The 24,451-nt window shown below is 39.4% G+C and overlaps 1 protein-coding gene across 1 annotated transcript; it reads left to right on the forward strand.

Annotated features, from left to right (window-relative positions):
• Window positions 1-943: 943 nt before the first annotated feature.
• On the forward strand, window positions 944-24,442 carry KLKB1 (kallikrein B1). The gene is made up of 15 exons (XM_026508644.4): window positions 944-1,880; window positions 2,467-2,525; window positions 7,120-7,282; window positions 8,613-8,719; window positions 11,031-11,190; window positions 11,614-11,723; window positions 15,380-15,539; window positions 16,282-16,388; window positions 16,544-16,706; window positions 16,806-16,918; window positions 17,083-17,251; window positions 20,368-20,546; window positions 21,519-21,614; window positions 23,306-23,445; window positions 23,962-24,442. Exons 2-15 carry the CDS (start codon window positions 2,468-2,470, stop codon window positions 24,139-24,141), a joined length of 1,905 nt encoding a protein of 634 aa, XP_026364429.2. The 5' UTR covers window positions 944-1,880; window position 2,467; the 3' UTR covers window positions 24,142-24,442.
• Window positions 24,443-24,451: the final 9 nt, after the last annotated feature.

Below are 24,451 nucleotides of genomic sequence, written 5' to 3' on the forward strand. Positions count from 1 at the left end.
TCAGCCTGCATTCAGTCCCTGGGATTAGACTGGGAAATCTTGGGGAACGTTTTACAATTCTGCCTACCACTGCCTCTTTTCAACTTATTTCTGACTTGATTTTTCTAAAAAGAAATTTTTAGTTTTATTGTATTACTGGAACAGAACTTATGTTTTGCTGTCAGAGAAGTTCAAATGGAACACAGAAGTATTTAAAAAGGTTAAAATCTGTAATCTCACCTTTTAGGGAAACAACGTCGACGGTTTCTGCTGTGCTTTGGAGGCAAGGTAGCTTCGTTCCACTCATTGTCTTTTTCTGTGGAGGCTGGTAACAGATGAGATCCCCAACTTAAATTCTTTTACATTGCACAAGGCAGAGGATTCTTTTTGTCGATTGCTGGGGTACTAGCTGATACCCTGAATCTATAAGGTGGCACAGCAGGCATATTTGAAATATGCTACTTCTTTACAGTCAGAAAACAATTTAGTGGCAACATTATGCTACATTTTTAATAAACACTGCTCCGCATTGCAGTAGTATGCATAAAATATTTATATAAGAATCAACTCCCTAAAAATCTAATTTACTAGTCAGAATGATGTACTATAATTTTGAGGGTCAGAAAACAAAGGAGATTTACTAGGCAAGGGATTATGATCTTTAAATATTTAAAAAGTACGCCAAAAAAGAGAATAAATTCTTTTGTATAGATCTAGTAAATAAATCAAGGACTGAAGGATAGAAGTTGCTAGAAGGGGGGCACCAGGGTGGCTCAGTCGATTAAGCAATGAAGGATCTGACTCTGATTTTGGCTCAGGTCATGATCTCAGGGTGGTGAGATCGAGCCCCACATTGGGCTCTGTGCTGAGCGTGGAGCCTGCTTAAAGATTCTCTCTGTCCTTCTTCCTCTGCTCCCCTCCCCCCGCCCCACGCACCACATACAAGCTCTCTAAATAAATAAATAAATAAATTTTAAAATATTGAAGTAGTCACAAGAAGGTATATTTCAGTATATAAGGAGATTTTTATTAAAAATAAAAATAAAATAGAACTCCCTGAGCAGGAACAGATTTCTGGGAAAACCAGTATATTTTTTTCCAGATGAGGCATCCTGACAGGGAAGTCTAAACTCTGCTAGGAGTGCCAGATAGCAGGTTTCGGCTGACTTAATCTGAAAGGGTCCAGATAGTAAACCTTTTCCTCTTTGTAGGCCATACTCTCTGTCACAGCTACTTAACTCTGTAGTTGTAGAATGAATGCAAGTATAGACAATTACATGCATGAATGGGCGTGGCTGTGTTCCAATTAAACTTTATTTACAAAAACAGGCACTGGGCCAGGTTTGGTCTGTGAACTGTGGTTTGTCAACTCCTGCCATATACCATTTTGTGAATTGGATGGGAGAAGGACCCAATCATTCTCCAATTCCCTTCCATACTCAACACTTCAGTGTTACATGCTTCTTTGAAGAAGATGTGGAAAACCATAGATGTCGGTAGTCAAAAGATCCTTCCAGAAGGAGCGACCCACACCCATCCCTTACTCCATTGTCATCCAGGTACTTGCAATGGGAAAAGTTTAGTTAAATGAGAATTTAAGCAGCATGACTCCAAATAAGGGAAATGTTTTGAACGTTTTTAAAAATGGAAATCTGGGCATGCATTTTGGGGCCCTAACACGAAATAGTTAATATATTAAATAGCTGAACACGGGAGTGGGATGTTCATAGAATATGTTGACAGGGCAAACAGTTAAAACTGTTGGCAGAAAACCAAAGTCAATATCGGAGCCAAGTAAATACTGCCTGCAGCGACCCGTTAGGAAAGCTTGAGGACCGTCCATTTTTAAGTGGCGAGAGACACCGTCACCTCCAGAGCCACAGAAGCAATCGTGCTCTCAGGTAGACAATTTCTATTATTCTGATTGCTTCCAAATCATTTTTTTTTTAAATTAAGCCTAATTCTACTTTGAGGAGCAGCTATCAGTATATATTCTAATTTCTGGTGTATTTGGAGAGTGTAGGAGAAATTGATATTCTTACATATGAAATCTTTTACCGTAAGATATTTTAAAGTCAAAGAGAATATCAACTGCTTTAAAATTTTTCAATGGGCTTTGGTATTTTGAGAGCTTTTCTTAGGAATTCTGGACCAATATTATTGCTGTTACTTACAATCCTTTTTGCGCAAATCAAAAGGTTTCACAACTGTTTAATCCCCCTTTACCAATCCCTGTCCCATAATTATCAACAACATCGGCTGCAAGTGAGTGATGAACACAACAGTAGTCTAGAGATCTCAGTTTGTATCTCGTGCCAAGTCCCTGGCATAGAATATAAGAAATCTCTCGTTCCCTGTACCGGTAATTGTGTGCTTAGATTTGCAATGCAGACGTTTACGAGAAGGTCTCTATCACCTTAAATGAAGGTTCATGGTAAATATGATCTGTCACCAGCAGGGTCATGCATGTGTTGCTTTCTCTTTTAGGATGATTTCATTCAGGCAAGCAGCTTATCTCACCTGCTTTTTTGCTACGGTTTCCTGTGGTGAGTGGATTTTTTTCTAAGATCTAAAGTTGGGTGTGGGAGAGGAGTGGTTAACAAGACAAGCCAGCCCTGGAGAAAATGATTGAACAGACAGCTTTGGGAAGGAGGCAGGCCCAAAAGTCAGGACACAAATTCTTTTACTATCCAGGGGCAACTGCCACTTCTCAGATGAATCGCCCTAGACACACAAGGGTGAGGGAGGCCGGGAGTGAGAGTGTCTTTGGGCTGTGTGTAGCAGAAAGTGCTGTTGGCGCAGACTCTCTACAAAGCAGATCTTAAACACTCAGCCTTCTATTTTTATTATCAATACATTTTAAACATCAACTTCATCTGAATATTCAGTGTGTAGGATTTTATAGTGTCTGGATCCAACCCAAGTGTTGTAATAGGTACCGGGTGTGTATTTTTACTCTTTTAGGCCACTAAGGAACTGCTTCGGAAATGAAAGTATTTGGTTTAAATTTAAATTAGTAAATCGTCCATTTGAATAGCTCTGGTTTCAACACCAGGTTTTGAACGTATTGCTCTCTCTAGCCATTCCATTAAGTTTTCAGGGAATGAAGATGATTCTGGACACTGTTTTTCATTAATAGTGGAGTTTTCTCTGTGCCACCGTTATGGGTTGATTCAGTGTTGCCGTAAGAGGACCACACCGCAATGATTATTTACCTGCCTCTCAGATGTATGGCTAAGATAAACACCTCTTGGGTAAGGGTGACATTTGTAAAGAGATATAATTTCTTCAGGAAGAGGCTGTTTTTCCCCTCCTAAACCACCCCACCCCTTGTCTGATTGCTTTTTTTTCTTTTTAAAGATTTTATTTATTTATGTGACACAGAGACAGCCAGTGAAAGAGGGAACACAGCAGGGGGAGTGGGAGAGGAAAAAGCAGGCTCCCAGCAGAGGAGCCCGATGTGGGACTGGATCCTGGAATGCCAGGATCACGCCCTGAGCCAAAGGCAGCCGCCTAATGACTGCGCTACCCAGACGCCCCTGCCTGATTGCTTTTTGAGCCATGATCATTACATCCATGGAATGCTGAGGAGTGGAAGCCAGAGATGTACGGACCATGGCCATTTCAGTTTTATCTTTTTGGCAAAAAAAAAAAAAAAAAATTATCATTCTAGGAAAATTAGTGCACGTAAGCAGAAAATGAGAAATTGCTTATTGTCTGAAATCCTATAATACAGAAATGGCCACTGTTAAATTTTTTTTTAGTCTTTCAGATATTTTTCTATACATGTATATTTACACATTTAACAAAGATGTTATTAATTATAGATACTTTTTTATAACTTATGTTTCCCATTTATGGATATCTTTTTGTATATATCATATTTTTGGAGCTTAGTAATCTTCCCTAGTCACAGTGTTTTTGTGTGCACATTCTTATACACACATTCAGTTATTTATTTCTGTAGAATAAGATTTTGAAAATAAAAATGTTATATAGAAAGGTGTGAATATTTTGGAAGTTTTGTGGTGTACGTCATGAAGTTGTCTTTCAGAAGGTGGTTCTCCAGCTAGCCCTCTCCACCAGCAGGTAAGAGTGATCATTCATCCCGCTTAGGCCAAGTCCAGTAGTCGTCTATAAGGCTTGACATATATTCACCTTTCTGGAAACTATATCCTGATTTGTTTTTGGGAAACTGCTGCCTCCAGGTTTGGGTCTATGTGGCTGTGACCAAGCAGACCTGAACTAGTAAATAGGGGCACACATCCTGCTGGCCGCTGTGACCTGATCCGAGCGAAAGGTCTGCAACAAGACCTTTGCTTACACTTCTACAAATAAGGCTCTTATTATTATTTCCAATTGACTTGAACTGTTGAAGAATACAAAGCCCTGAGCTTCTGGCACCTTGCCACTGTGTGGAATTTGAGAGCAACAGCAACACTGTGGGACAGAGCAAATGGATGAAGACAAATTGAATCTTGATGGGATCAGCCCAGTTCCCTGTCCAGTGATTCCTGAAGCCAAATCTGCCGTGTACTCTGGCTTCTGAACCAATACATTCCATTTATAATAAAGTCACTTTGAACTAGGTTTTTGATCATTTGCAGCCAAAATCAGTACATCAACACTGGTAACTTAGAAAATTAAAAATTTTTGCTAATCTGGTGAGTAAAATTGCATCAGCTATTGTAACTTGCCTGTATTTACGATTCTTACCATTTTTTGTATACTTACTATTTGCTTGTGTTTCTTGTATAAATTACCTTTTCATATCCCTTATCCAATTTTTAAAAAAAATGTAGTGGTTTTTTCCTCCTTATTGATTATGTAATTTTTTTTTTTTTAACAAGACCAAATAACCTGCCCCAAGTCCATGGACACAGTAGCAGTGTGACATTATTTTATGTTATGGGATAACTTATGTAACAGTGCTTTAAAGCACTCTAAAATACAATATGAACAAGTCTATCATCGTTATTGCCATCACCACCATCATCATCATTACCAACTTATGAGGATGAGCAAGAATGTCTATTAGGACTTTCTTCCCAGCCTGCTCCAAAGTTGGCGTGTTTCTAGTTGCCCCTTTCCATCAGCCAAGTCACCTGGCAGTTCGCAAAGGCTTAGGCAGGGTATTGTTTGCACTCATGTTTGTGCCCTGGGACGGGGGGGGGGGGGGCTGGCTGCTCTGTAACTACGAATCGGCCGAATATACCAATTACTTAAAACACAGGTCACTTTGCAGCCAGCGTTGTCATTGGACCAGCTACTCAGTGTTTTGTGTGTATATGAAATCTAGGTCTATACGCCTGGCAACTTGTATTCCCATAAGCTTCCCCCTGAAGAGATCTCTGCTTTTTCTAAATATGAAACTTATCCAAGGGTTCGTCATCTTAGCCACACCTCCGAGAGGAAGAAAAGCGACCATGCTGGGTTAGGTCATCCTAACAGAGCTCAGGGCTGGAATCCCCAGAGGGGAGGAGAGTGCAGAGGAAATTTTAATCTTCTGTGCTTATCGAAACATATGTGTCTAAGTTGCCCATTCCCTGAAGGGCAAAACAAAAATAGATGTCCTAGGGGATGGACAAAGTTGTCATTGGAATATCCTGTGGTTAACAGCTGACAGACACATGTGCTGCTTGGGTTGGAAAAGCTCACGAAGCTGACTTTAAAGCGGCTCTTTCAAGGTAAACTCAAATACGTGTATTAAAGTTTACTTTTAATATATGGAACAGTAAAGGTAGCACTTAATATTCTAATAATACGTGGGATGCACGGTACTTTAGAACTGTGAACGATTCCCAAACAGCAAAGCGTTCAGAATGGATTTTCAATTTAGCATACGCACGCGTTCGCATTCGCCTGTAGAGACCGAGCAAATAATGTGCTGATCCTAGTAAGTACCCAATAACTCTTGGGTTATTTAAATTAAACTGAAGTGAGGAGCAACCTTTAAGATTGCACACTAGAAAAGGGAACAAGATTGGGAGCGAAAAGAGGTAGGTTTCTCTTCTAGGACCTTCATTAGCCACGTGGGTCTTGCGCAAGTCTGTACTGCCCTGAGTCTCAGTTACTTAACTTCTTTCTGTAAAAAAAGAAAAACAAAAAGTTAAAGGCATAGAATAAAGTCTGTCTCTAGCTCCCCTTACACAGCTATTTGTTATGAAAGGATTTTGAGAAAGAGATCCTACTTACTTTGTTTTTTTTTTACTATAGTTGACACATAATGTTACAATAGTTCTAGGTGTACAACATAGTGATTCAACCTCTCTATACGTTATGCTATTCTCATGACGTGTAACTATCATCCGTCACCATACAATGCTGTAACAGTATCATTGACTATATTCCCTATGCTGTGCCTTTTATTCCCATGAATTATTTATTCCTTAACTAGAAGCCTGTTATTCTATTCTATTCTATTCTATTCTATTCTATTCTATTCTATTCATTATTTTAAAGTAGGCTCCACATCCAGCGTGGAGCCCAGTGCAGGACTTGAACTCACGACCCTGAGATCAAGCCCTGAGCTGGGATCAAGAGTTGGATGCTTAACCAACTAAGCCACCCAGGCGCTCTGCCTGTTATTTTTTGTTTTAAAGATTTTATTTATTTGACAGAGAGAGACAGAGGACAGACAGGCGGGAGGGTCAGAGGGAGAGGGAGAAGCAGACTCCCCACTGAGCAGGGAGCTGGACACGGGGCTCCATCCAAGGACCCTGAGATCATGACCTGAGCTGAAGGCAGACACCCAACTGACTGAGCCATCCAGGCACCTCCCTCCCTGTTATTTTTAAGTCATGGTATTTTCATAGCATGTTAGACCACAGGGAGAAACCAAGCTAGAATTGTATTTTCTTGCGGATAATTTATGTGCAAATTATCCTATGATTTTGTAAAAATCAACCAAGTTTTTTATGTAGAAGTACCCATAGAATGACTTTAAATAGCATTATACCTTGTTCAAACAGTCACCTTAATAGGATTTATCCTACTTCTATCATGAAAGTCCTGTTGTAAAGCTCTTTGGGTATTTAGCAGAGAAAGTACAAAGGTTCAGAACACAGAGACATTTCTATCAAAATAATTATTTGCATTCATTGCAAATTAATGTATTTTTTTTCAATGATCGTATCACAGGATGTCTGACTCAACTATACAAAAATACCTTCTTCAGAGGAGGGGACCTAACCGCCATGTACACCCCGAATGCCCAACACTGTCAGATGATGTGTACCTTCCATCCTAGGTGTTTGCTCTTCAGTTTCCTTCCTGAAAGTTCCACTAATGACACAGACAAAAGGTAAAAGCTGACATGTCATTATTGGAGAAGCCAATCATTTTTCAAAATAGAACCAGTTGTGTGCAACAAGGTGTAAATATTGTAGGGTTATGTTTTTCAAATGGGGTCCAAGGGCCAGCTTCACTGGAATCAGCTGGAGTGGGTCTAATATTAGCAGATTCTTAGGCCACAGCCTCAGATCCAAACAGTTGAGCCCACTGAACCAAAGTGTCTTGGGCCTGGCAGTATGCATGTCAGACAGTTGCTGCGTTCACTTAAAGTCATAGAAACGAGGCAGTGTCTATCCAAGGCCTCAAGGAGAATGCTTGAAAATCATTGGGTTAACTGGTTGTCTCAAGAAAGGGTCTAAAAACAGGTGAATATTTCACCTGAGCAAGGAAACATAACCTGAGTCAGGATTATATTTGTGGATAGCACATCCGAAGAAAATATAGCAGAAGGCAAATATTTTTTTGAGAATATTAATTCAGTAAGATCCAGATCTTGGGAAAGGTCTGTTCTGAATGGACCTGTAGTAAATCAGGTTAGGCACCTGTGGTATATGTAGTGTGTGTGTGTGTACGCACACATATGCAAATATATATTATTAACTGGCATTTTGGAAAAGTAAGAGCCCTAGAAAAATAGTCATTAAAAATATTATTAGGTCATAAAGTTGACCGAGTGCAGCCATGGTTTCATCATAGTTTTCTTTCATTTTGATCAATATCCAGAATAAGCATGTCTTTATTGTTCTCATTTCCATATCCATACGTCTTTTCTTTTACCTTAGCTCTGTTTGAATTTAAAAACTAGGAATTAGATCATCACCCCTGATTCTATGTGTTAAACTTGTACAGAAAACCCAGACTGTGTGTGAGAGGCATCAACCTGAAGTTGAGTTAGGTTCTAGAATCCTTGTGAAAGGTTACCGTTAGGATTGACATGAAAGAACGAAGTCTACCATTAGTGGGAACTAGAAGGAGTTAATAAGCGAGCTGAACCCCATAGACTGATCCAACGCTCATGACCGATTTAAGTAAAAACAATCACCAGGTGAGAACATGATTCCCCAAACTGTAGGAACGGGAAAAATCATTACCTCTTTAATATGATGCACTTTCTATACTTAAAAGTGTTTTTTAAAAAAGAAAGAGAATGCTGAAGTTAGATATTACAAAGACTGTTAGATTTTATGGAATTTCCTCTAAGAGTGTTCTTTCCAGCAAGTGTCGGGGAAGCTCTATTATTTTCCTTATTCCTGGACATACTTATTAGTGTATAAAAAAGTTAGACATCTCCTCAATGTGTTTATTATTCTACTTTCTAACTGAAAGTACTTTTGAAACAGATTTGGTTGCTTCTTGAAAGACAGTGCTACAGGAACCCTGCCCACAGTGTCACGGACGAGTGCAATTTCTGGACATTCCTTAAAGCAATGTGGTCATCAAATAAGTGGTAAGCTGTCGATTTCTGAGCTAAATCTGAGTGAATAATGGGTTTACCTTACAATGGCTTCTGCTCAAGCTCTGTACTGCCTTGGACTTTTGCAGGGAGCACTCAGAGACATAACAGAGAGGGGGCGCTATTAATTGGATGTATCCTCCCTCTCGTCTTTATCAGTTCTGTGCTCAAGGAGCCTCTATTACTTATGAGTTAGCACTACAGTGTAAGACTTGCAGAAAGTGAATACACATTCAAATGATAGCTGCCCCCTTTCCCCAACCCGATTGCAGGTAAGAATCTTAAAGAGAACACAGAAGGCATGGAGATCCCTGTTTTACTTGAGATAATTTGCGCACTGCTCAACCAGGGGTGATTTTGTCCTTCATCCAAGAGACATTTTTAGTTGTCACCACTTGGGGGGATGCTACCAGCATCTGGTAGATAGAGGTCAGAGATGTTGCTAACCATTCCACAAGGCACAGGGAAGCCCCCGACAAAGATTTTCTGGTCCCAAACGTCAATAATGCAGAGGGTAAGAAACCCCATTAAGCCCCCAAATTGAAGGTCTGGGCTCTGTAAATCTTGCTAATGAGAATCATACTTCTTAGGAAAAAAATGTGAGGACTAAGAGGCCAGGAAATTTAAATTCTGACCCTTACTGCTACTAATGTCTTGGGAAACAATTTCTAATCCTGTCCTAACTTATGGCAGTGAACCGTTTCTCTGACATAACTGATCTGAAACAAGAAGTGCTGAAAAGATTCTCAACTGATGGGCTGGCAGAAACTTGAAATAACCACGTTGGGACTGTCCATCATTGCTATTTTACCTTTACTATTTACAGTTAATTTTGTAGTTTCGGGTTTCAGATGTTTTAAAGTATTCTATCCTCCCTCCCCCCATTAACACCACTCCCTCAACACACATGCGTGCTTTGTACCAGCAGTTTATACAGGAACCAGCCCTTAGTTAGGAGCACAGGGATCTGACTTAGCCGATATGCAGTTTACCTGAGGACCAATACATGTCCTATGTTATAAGATCAAATGTATATCTTAATACAACTTAGTGTAAATCATTCAATTAAGCATTATTTTTAAATATGCTATCCTAGTAAAATTTAAAGAACAGTATTTTGCTTTTCTCAGTACTCTTCGTTATTGTTATTTTTTTCCCCTCAAACTTAGTCTTACAGAACTTATTTAATGTTCCCTCCTAACTCTCCCTGAGTATCTCAGATTAAAAGTAATAATTGCTCCCAAGGACATAAAGTCCCTAAATTCAGGACCAATTTTGGTTTAAAACATTTATAGGTAGGTTTAGAGCTTTCCACTAATCATAAAGAAAAGTTTTTAGTTTGTTAAGTATCTCATCCCAACTCAGCTGGTTTCTTTTCTCATGTACAGCAGAATTGGAAAGAGACTTCCCTTCTAGAACCTACAAATTCCTATGCACATCAATCACTGTGAATTATCCACGGCCCTGCCCACCGCAATGTCTTGTTTTCCTACTCGTTTGTACATTTTCTGTCATTCCCACCATTAAATCTAGTTTTATGGCTTTTTCAAGCTCTTAGGAGTAGAACATTACGTACAGCAGATTATGGTTTATACTGCTGGATTTTTTATCCAAGGGTCTAACTAACAAATCCGAGTGCTTTTTTAAAAAAAGCCTACATCATAAATTTGGTTCACTGTCCAAAGAATTATCTATATTGTTTTGTGTATAAGGTACATTTCAACTGGAAGGATGCTTCAGTGGAATCTAACAAAATTTTAAAGCAAGAATTAAAATGGTTTCATCATGAATATACAAAACTCTTCACCTTTTGTAAGGATTTGACGCATAGATGGCAATGACAGGGCTTACAGATGAAATTCACAATCAGACAGGAGTAGTTGAAACCTGAGAAATAAGAGATAGAGAAGCTCCTTCACTCAATGCAAGAAGTTAAGGGCACATCAGGTTGTTTAATAATGCAGATCCTTAATATAATCATCAGGGCCCTCACGATTGTAGCCTTGTCTGTCTTCCATTGCTCATTGATAATTTCAGGGTGAAATATTACCTATATAGTTACACATACCTTACAGTTTTGGAAACAAAGTAACCCCTCTCTCTGCTAGTGCTATAAAGCATATTGGAATGTGTTTATTTCAAGCGAGTTTGATAATGTAGTGATGTAACAAAAATACCAAATCCCCTAATTAAAAGGGCAGTTGTGAAAAACAGGATAGAATCCTTCAAAACTACCCTGCCTAATTGATGATAAACTTCTGGAAGGAAACTGACTGAATTCTCTCTGTGCATTTTATTTGTACAGCTTGTTACCGAGACATTCATAAAGGAATTGATATGAGAGGAGTTAATTTTAATGCCTCTAAGGTAAAAAGTGTTGAAGAATGCCAAAAAAAGTGCACCAATGACATTCGCTGTCAATTTTTCACGTACGCCACTGAACGATTTTACAGTGCAGAGTACCGGTGAGTAACATTCACAGTGTTTGTTTTTTCTGATGGTACTGTTAAGATTTAATTGTACTCTTTGTAACTCCCGCCCTCCCCCCCCGCCCCGGAAGACTGAATAGAGTTTTTAGACCTAACCACTCTACTTATTTATTTACTTGGTTTTGGTGTCATTTTGCTAAGGAGAGTCATTTCTATTGGTTGGGGAGTGAGGGTTTGGTAGAAAAATGTCTCCCATCCCATTCTCACCCTAACCTTCCCTGTGCAGAGCAGAAAAATGTCTCTTTGATTAAAAATACAAACCCCGGACCCACTCAGTATCAAAGTCATTGTTCTGATTGCTTTGTTTCCCACTGACCCAGGATCATTTCAGTGCAAAATGGATGGCTACATGCATCTCGCAGTTTAGGAAGAGAAGTAACCTCTTTTCTTCACATTTAGAAACAGCTGCCTTTTAAAGCACAGTCCAGGAGGAACGCCCACCAGGATAAAGGTGCTGACTAATGTGGCATCTGGATTCTCACTGAAGCCCTGTGCACTCTCAGACATTGGTAATTATATGGCTACTATTTCCCTATGTGATTGTAGCAGGAAGAATTAGAGCTCCCCAACCATCCACGTTCTGATTCCTGGAGCATGTGAATATGTTACATTACATGGCAAATGGGGCTTTGTAGACGGGGGTCAAGGTAAGGATTCCAGATTTTTGAGTGGGCCTGTTATCATCACAAGAGTCCTTATAAGAGGAAGAGGAAGATAGAAAGGTCATAGTGAGAGAGAGTTTTGAAGATGTTACGCTGCTGGCTTTCAAGATGGAGAAAGGAAACGGGTCCTCCTACAGAGCTTCTCGAAGGAACAAAGTCCTGCCGGCATCCTGATTGTAGCCCGGTGAGACCCATTTCAGACTTCTGATCTTCAGAACTGTGAGATACTGAATTTGTGTTATTTGCAGACACTGGGCTGTGATACTTTGTTACAACAGCACTAGGAAAGAGCGCAGCGACACTGCAGAGAAAACCGCACGGTCATTTCTTGAAATGACTCAACCACAACGAATCAGTAAAGTGCTGTAGTTTCAGACATTTAAGTAATTTCAATGCAATTACCCAGAAAATCATCATGACCTTCCACCTTACTTAATTAGTGTTAGTGATAAGATGTTACTACATAGTTGCTGGGCGAGGGGCCCCTGGGGGAGACTGGGAAGCGGGCAACAGGGCTTCTCTTTTCCCGTTTGTTTCCTTTCTGCTCCCGCTCACCCCCTGCGTGGTGGGTGCCAGATTTCTGGTTCTAATTTACTGATTAATTAATTTTTAACATTCGTACTCCGTTCTTTTTTAAAAGTATAATTTCTATCTCTTACTGATATATTTTATGTGTCAAGACAATGTTTTCACATTTTTCTTTAGTTTTTTAGATGTGGTTTCCTTTAGTTCTTTGAACATATTTAAAAGAGCCAACTTAAAGTCTCTGTATAGTAAACGAGGATGTTGGTACTTTCTCAGCAAAGATTTGTACTGACTGCCTTTTTTTTTTTTTTTTTTTTTTTTTTTTTTTTGTCTGTGTAGGGGCCACACTTGTTTCTTTGCACGGCCTGTAATTTTTTGTAAAAATTTAGACCTTTTAAATAATGGCATATGGTAGCCCTGGAAACCAGATCCCTCCTTCCCCAGAGTCTGCCTTTTCTTGTTGCCATTTGTTGGGTGACTTCCCGAACTGTTTCTGGACGTATTGTTTGTAGTGTGTGGCCGCAGCTGTCTCCACTTGCTTTCCTTAGTAGTTAGCTAATGATTACGCAGAGATTCCTGACATGCCTGGAACTAGTATGTTTGCCAGCCTTTGCCGAGGGGCTTTTTGGGAGTGTTGGGCACGCTGTCAATGTGCGGACGGGCATTTCGCAACTTTGCTTTGGCCTTCGCTTTGCTTTCTGCCGACCCAGGGCACGACATCAGCCAGCCTGAGAGCTTCGGACTTTCTCAGATCTTTCACGGACACGTGCACGGCCCTGGTGATGCATCGAGCCCTGTCCTTGCATATGGCCTTCTAGATTCCCAGGCATATGTCAAAGATTCTCACCACCCCCCTCTTTCCCTTCGTTTTCCTTTTAAGAATTTTGTCAGCTTGTTGTTTGCTCCTGCTATTACTGTTGGCCTAGGAAGCTGCAATGTTACATAATTGGCACTTTTTGTTTGTTTGTTTCTTTATTCTTGACAAACATTTGCCCGGAAAAAGCGGTTAATACTGAAGAAAACTCTGAGTCATGTCAAATAAACTCAATTCTTGTGAGTGAAATTTTCCTGAGAATTTCCGGACAGGTCAAATAATGGTGTTTAACTGGGGCTGGGGATGGAACGTTGGAGTAGCCCCAAACCCACTCTCCCCCCTCTCGGGCTGCTAGACTATTTGCTGGTTTCCAGCATGATTGTGGGGCTGTTTTCAAGGCTTCCGTGGAGCTGGGGAGAGGAGAACAGGAAAAGGGCAAGTTAAAACCCCACAAAACTCACTGTCCTTACAGAGATTCAGCTGTTTTTCTTGAATAAGTACTCTCCGGGCTGTTGTAATTTGATTAATTTTGATTAATTTCTAGAGTCCTGGAAACATTGATTTTGACAATTTTGCCCATTCTCCCATTACTTCTTTGGAGGAGAGGGTTTTCAGAGGTCCTTCCTCTGCTGTTCCCACGCACATCCTGTAGTACTTTTGATAAAACAAAACAAAACAAATGAAACCAAAAAACTTGCTTTAAAAAAAAAAGTCTTCTTAACAAGATAGCTCCTGTGTTTTTGTCATCTGGGTGGGTCAGGTAGTGACCGAAACATTGTATACAGCTCTGTGCTGTGTATTTTGTATGTAGCAATGGTCAACCCCGAGCATGTTGAAAGGGGGTAACCAGGAGAGTAAGATAGCTACAAGTCATGGAAAACACAAAGTGGCTAGAGGGACAGGCATTTAACCAGAGAATATCAGGATGACTGTTTTAATTTAATTTAATTTAATTTAATTTTATTTTATTTTATTTTATTTTATTTTATTTTATTTTATTTTATTTATTTTTTATAGAAGCCTGTCCTAGGAGAAGGGATTAATCTGTGTCGTTCCATTAGGCAGGTCAAGGTAAATGCTACCATGAAGAAAATAGGGCAAACATTCCTCACACCTAGAATGGTCCAGAAAAGAATTGGTGCCTTGTCATGATGTAGGGAGCTCCTCATCACTATAAACATCTTAGTAAAAGGTAAACAACTTGTGAGGGACATCCTTCAGGGGATATGGTGACCCATAAATTCTCTTCCAGCTTCCAGAGTCTGTGTGTATTTTGGGGTTTTGTTTTGTTTTGTTTTAGAAAGATTTAAATAGTCGAGGCCTAATTTCCTAGACTGCCCCTATGTAGATATTATGTCACGGGAGGAACTTTATCTTGAAGCAACTATGTTCATTTAAATTTGGACTCTTTTTGTCCTTCCTATAATTGCTATCATTCCATATTTTTAATAAAATTTATGTCATCAAATTGATTAAACTGAGTAAATAATATGAACACAAATGAAAGTGTAATTAAGACATAAGATTAGGGGCGTGGGTGGCTCAGTTGGTTAAGCATTCAACTCTTGGTTTCGGCTCAGGTCATGATCTCAGGGTCCTGAGATCAAGCCCCATGTCAGGCTTGGCACTCAGCATGGAGTCTGCTTGTCCCTCCCCTCTCTCTTTCTTTCAGAAATAAATAAAATCTTTTAAAAAATAAGATTATATACAGATAATGAAAGTGGGCTTTCTCCTGTTCTAATTTCAACGGGCACATGGCATTTTTGTTAGTTACCTGATATTTTTGTTAATCTGCTTTTATTAAAATCTTTTTCATAATATCCAGGAAAAAGTAACACAAAACCTTATCTCCTAAATCTGGAATTCAGGGTCAGGTAATAGAAAGAAAATCTGAGCATATGCTAAGTAACCTAAACATTTTGCATGGGTCGGGTTGGAGCTGAGAGCATAGATTGAGGTATTTCATTTCTCTGACGTAGGAACCTATCTCTTATCAGATTTAGACCAATTTTTCCTTCTTCCAAATGGCAAACAACAAGTCTGAGGGTATTTTAACACACACTTTTTCTCACATAGCATGACTGGTGCTATCAATAACAGCCATGCTCTCCTTAGTTACGATGACAAAGGACCAGTCACTCGAGTGTCATCTGTGAGTTCACAGGTTGCCGCATGGACATTTTCCAGCACCTCGCATTTTCAGATGTGGACGTCGCCAGAGCTGTCACCCCAGATGCTTTTGTATGTCAAACCATTTGCACCTACCATCCCAACTGCCTCTTCTTTACGTTCTACACAAAGGCGTGGCATCTACAACCACAGAGGTAAGACCGGGTAACATTTGCTGCTGTCCTGTCGTCACTGTAATTTTATGGTTTGAGTTTTTGAAAACTTTTGTTCATTCCCCTCAGAGCACTTAAAGCCACAGGTTAAGTAGGTGCTTTCCTGCCAGGTGTAGATTAGTTAAGAGCTTAGCCAACTTTTCCACCTACCTTCTCTTCCTGAAACATAGCACTGGATCCATGGAAGAAAAGGATCAGATACCTTTCCTACTGATCTTAGTGTTTTGTCTTATTAACTTAAAGTAACCCCTCACTGGCAGCATGTCCATTAATGTTGTCTCTAAGTCCTGTGTTTTAGAAACTAGAGCGCTGTTTATCCTGATTGACCTCTTTACCCTCTGATAACCTGCCCTTTTCCTTCTGTGCAAAGGTGGAGCTAAGAGAAGGGTGCATAGTTACTCAATAGCATAGCAGCAGAAACCCCCCGAATTTGGTCGTGGCTCTTTTTTTTCTTTTTCTTTTTCTTCTCAGTGAAAAAGTGGAACTTTGCCATTCTCCTCTTTCCAGGTTATCTGTGCCTATCAGTTTTCTTCAGAGGGAGATGTGGCTTGGTTTACATTTAATCTCTGTGATTTATTAGAGTCCTGTGGTCTGCTTTAGTTTGAAAGAGTTTCTCAGAGGAATAAAATTTGCAGAGGTGATTTTCAAAATACGAAGTGCTTTTATGTTTGCCTTTAATGCAGTTGTGTTTCTCTCTCTTTTGCTTTTTTTTTTTTTTTAATAGAAATGTTTGCTTTCTTAAGACTTCCAAAAGCGGGACACCAAGTTCCCCTACTCCTCAGGAAAACGCCGTATCTGGATATAGCCTTTTAACCTGCAAAGCCTTGCCTGGTAATGTGGCTCAATAATAATAGTACATACAGTCTGATGCACTTATGATCTTCTCACAAGTAAGAGCAACGAAACAGTCCTCAGTACCAAAAACTTGGGTAAGTGTGCTTTATTGCTCTTTTCATTTTCTGTCTTTTCATGTCTCTAATTCACAGAGCCCTGTCATTCCAAAATTTACTCAGAAGTTGATTTTGAAGGGGAAGAACTGAACGTGACCTTTGTTGAAGGAGTGAATGTTTGCCAAGAGACTTGTACAAAGATGATTCGCTGTCAGTTTTTTACTTATTCTTTACGCCCAGAAGACTGTAGAGGAGAGAAGTTAGTGAAAATTTATTTTTCAAAGCTGCTCAGCAAGATGATTTCATGAATTATCTCCCTCTGTGAAGGGTTAATCTTCATACCGATCATTTTGTCTAGGTGCAAGTGTTCCTTACGATTATCTTCGGACGGTTCCCCAACTAGGATTACGTATGGGACGCACGCGAGCTCTGGTTATTCTTTGAGGTTGTGTAGAAGTGGGGACGGTTCTGGTGAGTAAGCCTCACTTCTTCATGGAACTGTAAAGGGACGTCTGTGTCGTCTTGATAGCTTGCTTAGTCTTGGACAATGGAATTACGTATTTTGCTTTCCTTGGCTGAGGTGAACTCTGACTCACCTCGAATCCCAGCCGTTAATGTCAAGACTTTCTTTTCAGTCTGCACAACAAAAATAAACACACGCATTGTTGGCGGAACCAACTCTTCTTGGGGAGAGTGGCCCTGGCAAGTCAGCCTGCAGGTGAAGCTCAAAGATCAGAGCCACCTGTGCGGAGGGTCAATCATCGGACACCAGTGGGTCCTAACTGCCGCCCATTGCTTTGATGGGTAAGTTCTGGATGCGTCTTCTCCAGGGTCTTAACTTGCCTTTTTGTTTTGAAGAATCTATGATCAATGTCTCGATCATTGTGTCAGTGTATTAATCAAAGTTTATTTTTTGAAAAAAGACATTTTAGAGCGGGGCTGGTATTCAAAATGTTGAACACCTCATAGGGCCTGTCTGAGCACTGAATGATCTGACCCAGCAGAACACAGTGTGGCCTGTTCGCAGCATGGACACTCCCAGGGGATGTCGCTCCTGCTTTAAAGAATAAGGAAAAATGCCCCACCTGCCGCCATCCCCGTCCGCCACTCCCCAAATGTACTCTTCGAAGACTTAATTTCCAGGCCCATAGAGATTTTACTTTCAGCTCTTCAAGTCACAAATGTACTAAATAATACTAATAGTGAAAGCAAAAATGTGAATTTATTACCCTATATACTTTAGTGAATAAAATCTGATACAATATTTCTAAAACACTTAGACTTTGTAGTTAGAACAGGGCTTGAGTCACAGCTCTGTCACTTACTAGAGGTATGAGCAACCTTGGGTGATTTGTCCATCTCTCTTAGCTTTATTTTCCTAGCTGTGAAATATGAATAATAATGATATCTAATTCATGAGGTTATTAAAAGGTTAAGTGACACACTTGAAGTCCTTAGCACTATACCTGGAGCATAAAAATTACAAAAAAGTAAGCTCTGATTACATAAGAAACGTAGAAACAGACAAAGCATAGGAATACCAAGAAATACTAATAGCCCTGAAATAGAAGATACTTGGTCTCTCTCAGAAAGTTTTTTGTTTTCATAAAATTCTCCCTTTTGCCCTGACTAGATAAAAGGGTAGGGCTCTGGGTGCCATGGGTCAGGGTTGAGCATCTGGCTGAAATACACCAGAGTCGGGGGCACGGCTGGGCAGACAAGGCTCCTTCCTGGTTGCCGCATCCCTGCCTGGGATCTCCAGTTAGTGGCTCGCTACACATGGCATCGCTAAGAGGACAGCTATTGACCGGGAAGGAAAGACCCGGGGAAAGGGAATAGTGGGTCCCCTTTTTATAAATGCACCCCAATTTGGGACCAAGAATTTTCATCTTTTTTGCCAGCTTTATTGAGGTATAACTGATATATAACATTGCATACATTTACGGTGTATAATGTAATGATTTCACATGTACATGCATTGCAAAATGATTACCATAATAAGGTTAGTTAAGACATCCATAGGTCCATCACCACACAGAATTACTTTTTTGTGTATGTGGTGAGAACTTGCAAGATTCACACTCTTAGCAACTTTCAAATATTTCAGATATTGTTAAGTGTAGTCGCCCTGCTGCACATTAGGTCCCAGAACTAATTCATGTTACAACTGGAAGTTTGTACCCTTCACTCTCTCCTGCCGCGACGCTCCCCTGGCCACCACCAGTCTGTTCTCTGTGTCTACGAGTTCAGTTTTTTAGGTTCCACATACAGTGAAAACATACAGCATTTGTCTTTCTCTGTCTGATTATTTCATTTAGCATAATACCTTCAAGTCTCAGCCATGTTGTTGCAAATTGCAGGATTTCCTTCTTTTTATGGCTGAATAATATTCCATCACACACATGCTTATATACATATATGCATTATATAGTACATGTATATGTATGTATATATTATGTGTGTGTATATACATAGACACTATATATTATACCACATTTTCTTTATCCAGTCATCCATTGAGGAGCACTTAGGTTGTTTCTATGTCCTGCCTATTATACATAATGCTGCTGTGAGCAGGGGGGTGCAGATATCTCTCAAGGACGTATTTTCATTTTCTTCGACTATGTACCCAGAAATGGAATTGCTGGATCTTAGGTAGTTCTATTTTTAAATTTTTGAGGAACCTCCATATTGTTTTCCACAGCAGCTGCACCAATTTATATTAAGAATTTTCATTCTTGAAGGCTCAGTGTTGTTGAGTTGTAAGAGATAATATACATGGAAACACTGATTTGAAAGAAAACCACTTTGCCCCTATCTGCATGATTTTCTCTAGAGTTTTATGAAACTCTATCTTGCACTTCTCAATGATGATAAAAATGTCCAAATCTTTACCACAAGATTTTGCTATAGACATAATTTTAGATTTACTTTGTATGTATTCATATTTTAAAAAATTAATTTAGGGGTACCTGGGTGGCTCAATGGCTAAGCATCTGACTTTGGCTCAGGTCATGATCTCAGGGTCCCGGGATTGAGTTAGGCATCTGGCTCTGCACTCAGCGGGGAGTCAGCTCGTCCCTCTGCTCCTCCACCCATTAGTACTCTCTCCCTCTCCCAAATAAATAAATAAATAAAATCTTTAAAAAATTAAATTTTCATACTTCTCAAGATATAGATATTTTATTATTTGATTTTTATATGTATTTTTATATTTTATTATATTCTGGTTTTATTTTTTGGCCTAGACAGAGAACTTTTATTAATTTTTATTCTTTTTTAAAGATTGAATTTATTTATTTGAGACAGAGAACACAAGAGGGGGCAGGGTCAGAGGGGAAGCAGACTCCCCGCCAAGCTGGGAGCCCCACATAAGACTCGATCCCAGCACCCGGGGATCATGACCTGAGCCTCAGGCAGACGCTTCATCGATGGAGCCACCCAGGTGCCCTAGATAGAGAACTTCTAAATAACACTGAAGCGCCCCTAATTTGCCCAATGAGGGGGGCTTGTGTAAGATCAGTCTGACCTCTTGACAATTCTGGATTTCATGGAAACAATTGTTTTCAGGTTTGCTGAACTGGGCAGGATGTTCCCATAATAAATTGTGAGTCTCTCCCAACTGGTTTCTCTCTGACTTGGGACAGCAACATTCTTTTATTTTTCCTTACAGTAACATAAAATAACTACATAAATGTACATTTTCAGTGCTTTTAACTAAACCTTCAGAGATTCAGTACTGCTGCTAGTGGTGATAACAAATTGTGAGCAAGAGAAATGAGGTGAGTGAAAATACACCGTATGTAGTGTTTTCTTCCCAGAAAAGTACTATTTTCAAAAAGTAAAGTAGAAAGGAAAATGGGCCAATATGAAAGGCTGGTCTTTCCGGTTTCAAATAGGTCTTTATTTTTCCCTTCTAGGCTTCCCTTGTCGAATGTTTGGCGCATTTATAGTGGCATTTTAAATCTGCAAGAGATAACAAAAGAAACACCTTTCTCACAAATAAAAGAGCTTATTATTCACCAAAATTACAAAATCTTAGATAGCAGTGGTCATGATATTGCTTTAATAAAACTGAAGACTCCTTTGAATTATACAGGTACGTAGCCTATTCAAGGAGAAGCTATACGGCTGAGTTCAGCGGTTTAAATTTTCACATCAATTTGAACGAGAGGGCAGAATACGGAGAGACTGTCCTTTTCTGCTCGGTAGGGTTGGGGGCAAGGTGAGGAATTGCCAAGGGAGACAACACCTGTGACTTGGAGAAATCTCTTCTACTTAAGGGGTAAGAAATAGTAAGTGGTTTCTTCAGGTAGGAATAGAACTGCATATACATGATTGAAATAATACACATGGTGAACGTCTGGGCCGTTTGGGAAGCACGGCTCCTTTTGACAAGAATAGCAGGGTGACTATTGCTTTGGGCGTATTAGGAATATATGAAGAGGCAAGTAGGGCCAGATACTAATTCCCAGGTCTAACTTGAGTGGAGACACGGATGCAGCAGGAACTCTGGGAAGCCGGTAGTGTGGTGGTGGGAGATGTGGCCTCTGTGGTACAATGTGCCACAGTTGGTGAATGCCCACTGTGTCCAGTAACGATTCCATGACCTCAGCAAGTTGCTTTTACCTTTTTGCACCTTGAATTTCCTCATCTGTAAAATGAGCATGACAGTCACCTGTTGGTTTGTTATAAAAATTGCCAGTTAAAAAGTTAAAGCACTTAAACAGCACTTAAAATAGTGCCTGTAACAGCGGAAACACTCTGTTATTACTATTAAAAGTATCACACACATGGCGAAACACATGAACTTCTAAATGCTTTTGACAGAAATTTATATTCTGAGTTTTAAGATTTAATCCAGAAAATTTGACACCAAAAATGTCATGTGAAAATGAGTCTGATGAGAAATTTTCTTGAATCATTGACCTTCACAACTGAGCAGAAAGCAAAAGGGTCATTCTTCTTGGTGCTACTCTACAGAAAGAGAATATGGGAAAAGGAAAGTGTATTTTTGGTCGATATCCATAAGTTTATATAACCAAACTCTAATCTCAAAATTACCTTTCAGAATTCCAAAAACCAATATGCCTACCTTCCAAAGCTGATACAAATACAATTTATACAAACTGCTGGGTAACTGGATGGGGCTTCACAAAAGAAAAAGGTACAGCCGACATTTTAAATGTTGTTCTTAAAACAAGTCTTTTATGTTAAAGTATATGGAGTGAATCAGTTTAACTGGCCTCTGTCTGAAATTTTCTCCAAATTCATGACCTTTCCAAACTATCCGTTCTCAAATATTTACTCAGTGATTCTTGAGATGTATTTTTGCTTGGGTCTGGAAAAATTTATAAGGTAAACTTTTAAGCATCATACTTAATAATAAAGATCACTTGTTTGACTTCATATAAAGGACTGGTCCCATATAGTGCTAACTAGACCACTCAAGCCTATCCTGTCCTCACTATTAATAATGTTCCCATCTCTCAATGCTATTGTTCTGCCCTGATACTAAGGGCCAGGAGTATGGGCGGGCACACCATCTCTCTTTCTGGAAGGCTCTAAATCTTTTCGTTGTTGTTGTTGTTGTTACATGCATCCTTCCGCAAGGTAATGAAGCTGGTGAGCCACTTCTGTAATGGTTCTTTTAAGCACTTAAGGAAAACACATATAAAAAAATTATATTAGAGTTATCAAAATACTTTTAAAAGATGTGATATGGTAACAGATGAGTTTATTAATATGTTAAATAGCAAGTTTTTCAAGTAACTACCATAATTTTGAAATTGTGGTGAGCACAGCTGATATTTTCAGTTATTGGCACAACTGTCATGTGAAAATATCACGACTGTGAGGCAAAAATATCTGTGCTCTCTACTGATGGCAAAGTCATCAACACTGCTAATGCTCCCATTTTTATTGCCTGCATTTATAACTGAAGGTAGTGTTAGACTTCCGTTGGAGATTGGTTAAAATAAGGATGTATTTTCCTATCTAAGTTTATAGAGCAAGTGCATTCTTTCCGAGGACCCCAGTTTAAGAACCCTGCTCGTGGGTAGTTGGTGCATCTCAATTGCCTTTGAATTTCCCAGGAAAGAGAATATTCTCCCTTTCCAAAATTTTGTTCCTGATAGACGCTATAAGGAATAATATTTGCATTATTCTTTACATATTTAAACTTGTCAAGCTCTTTCCTTCTTTCCTGATGTAGTCCTTTATTCAATGAATTCAAATTTTTCAAGTTTTTGACTAATATCTTAAAACAGGAAGAAATTTTAAGAGTAACCTCGACTAAACAAGGAGAGGTCCCAGCGTATGCTCAAGGGGAACCTGGACACTGGTGGAGATTTAATCATTTGTAAATAAATTGTTCTCCATGGGAAATACATGCATTTACTCGAAGAACAAAATACTCCTCTGTTGCCAGAGATTTGGTGGTTTTTTCCCCCAAAATCATATATTTTAAAACGATCATGTTGAATATATAAAATAAGAACAGCAAGGACTTTCAGCTTTGGGGTTGGAGGTGATAAGATGGAATTTCTGAGAAATTTCTTTTGAGATGAGAGGATGACAGAGAGTCTGGAAGCAAAGTCTTGGTTGGCCTGAGGTGCTGGGGTTGTCCTAACATCGCACAGCAGAGACCAGTACAGGGAGCGTGCTCTCTGTTTCTCAATTTCTTTCTCTTTTACTCTCTCTCTCTGTTGGTGTGATTAACTCTACTTTTTCACCCTATTTTTACCTAAAGAAATGTCCTTAATGAAAAGGTCATTATTCTGATTTGCTTTAAGACTTCAGTATTTTCAGACTCATTGTATTTCCTCCTTCTGAAGTTTCATATTGGTTACCTCGTAGGGGAAATCCAAAATACCCTGCAAAAGGCAAATATTCCTTTGGTACCCAATGAAGAATGCCAGAAAGCATATAGAGATTATGAAGTAACCAAACAGATGATCTGTGCTGGCTATAAAGAAGGAGGGAAAGATGCCTGTAAGGTAATACGTTCAACTATGAAAAAACACACAGTGGTCTGCTTGAGAAAATCAACCGCAAAACATATTCTCCATAGTATATTTCATTATATTTTTCTTTAAAAATTCAGAACCAAATAATCCGACAATTTCTTAAGTAACCTTTGAATATATATATATATATATATATATATATATATATAATTTTATTATATTTATATATACTACAATCTGTGCAGAAGCATACTATATTTAAGGGAGCATCATTATACATATAATAATTGTACTAAAATGTTAGAGCATTAGATTTATTTGGCATTGAGATTATGATGTCAACATTTCCTTGTTGCACTAAACAGAAAATGCAGCCATGCATTATTGAATTACATTATTTTCATCATGTAGCTAGTGAGGAACGTAAGACACCTGAAGAACTATAGGGAACTGTATGTGTGTGCTGTGCACAGTGTGACTACAGAATTTTAAAGGCAAATCTGTCATTTTTCCTATTATTTTATTTTTCCACCCACTGTGACGCAGGGAGATTCGGGCGGTCCCTTAGTTTGTAAACACAACGGAATCTGGCATTTGGTGGGCATCACCAGTTGGGGTGAAGGCTGTGCCCGCAGAGAATATCCAGGTGTCTACACCAAAGTTGCTGAGTATGTGGACTGGATTTTAGAGAAAACACAGTTCGGTGATGGGCACACCGGTCTTTGATGAAGACACCAGCACGAAGAAGAGTTATAGAGGTGGGAAAGAGCCCAGTTTGTAGCTTAAGTTTTACAACCTGGGTCCAATTCAAACACTGGGCCTTGGGGTCCTCGTCTGCAAAAACGTGGAGTGGTATCTACTTCGTGTCCTTGTCATAAGGGCAAAAAGAGACAATACACGCAAAGGTGCTGAGGGAAATGTCACGTGGAGGCGAGCTTTCAGCATCAGTAATAACGCTGATAATGGGAGATAGCAACTGGACATTTCCGTGATTAATTGTTGTGAAATAAAATGGCAAAAAATGTGATTTACAAGT

This window comes from Ursus arctos, unplaced genomic scaffold, assembly GCF_023065955.2.
Source record: "Ursus arctos isolate Adak ecotype North America unplaced genomic scaffold, UrsArc2.0 scaffold_27, whole genome shotgun sequence".
Lineage (NCBI taxonomy): Eukaryota > Metazoa > Chordata > Mammalia > Carnivora > Ursidae > Ursus > Ursus arctos.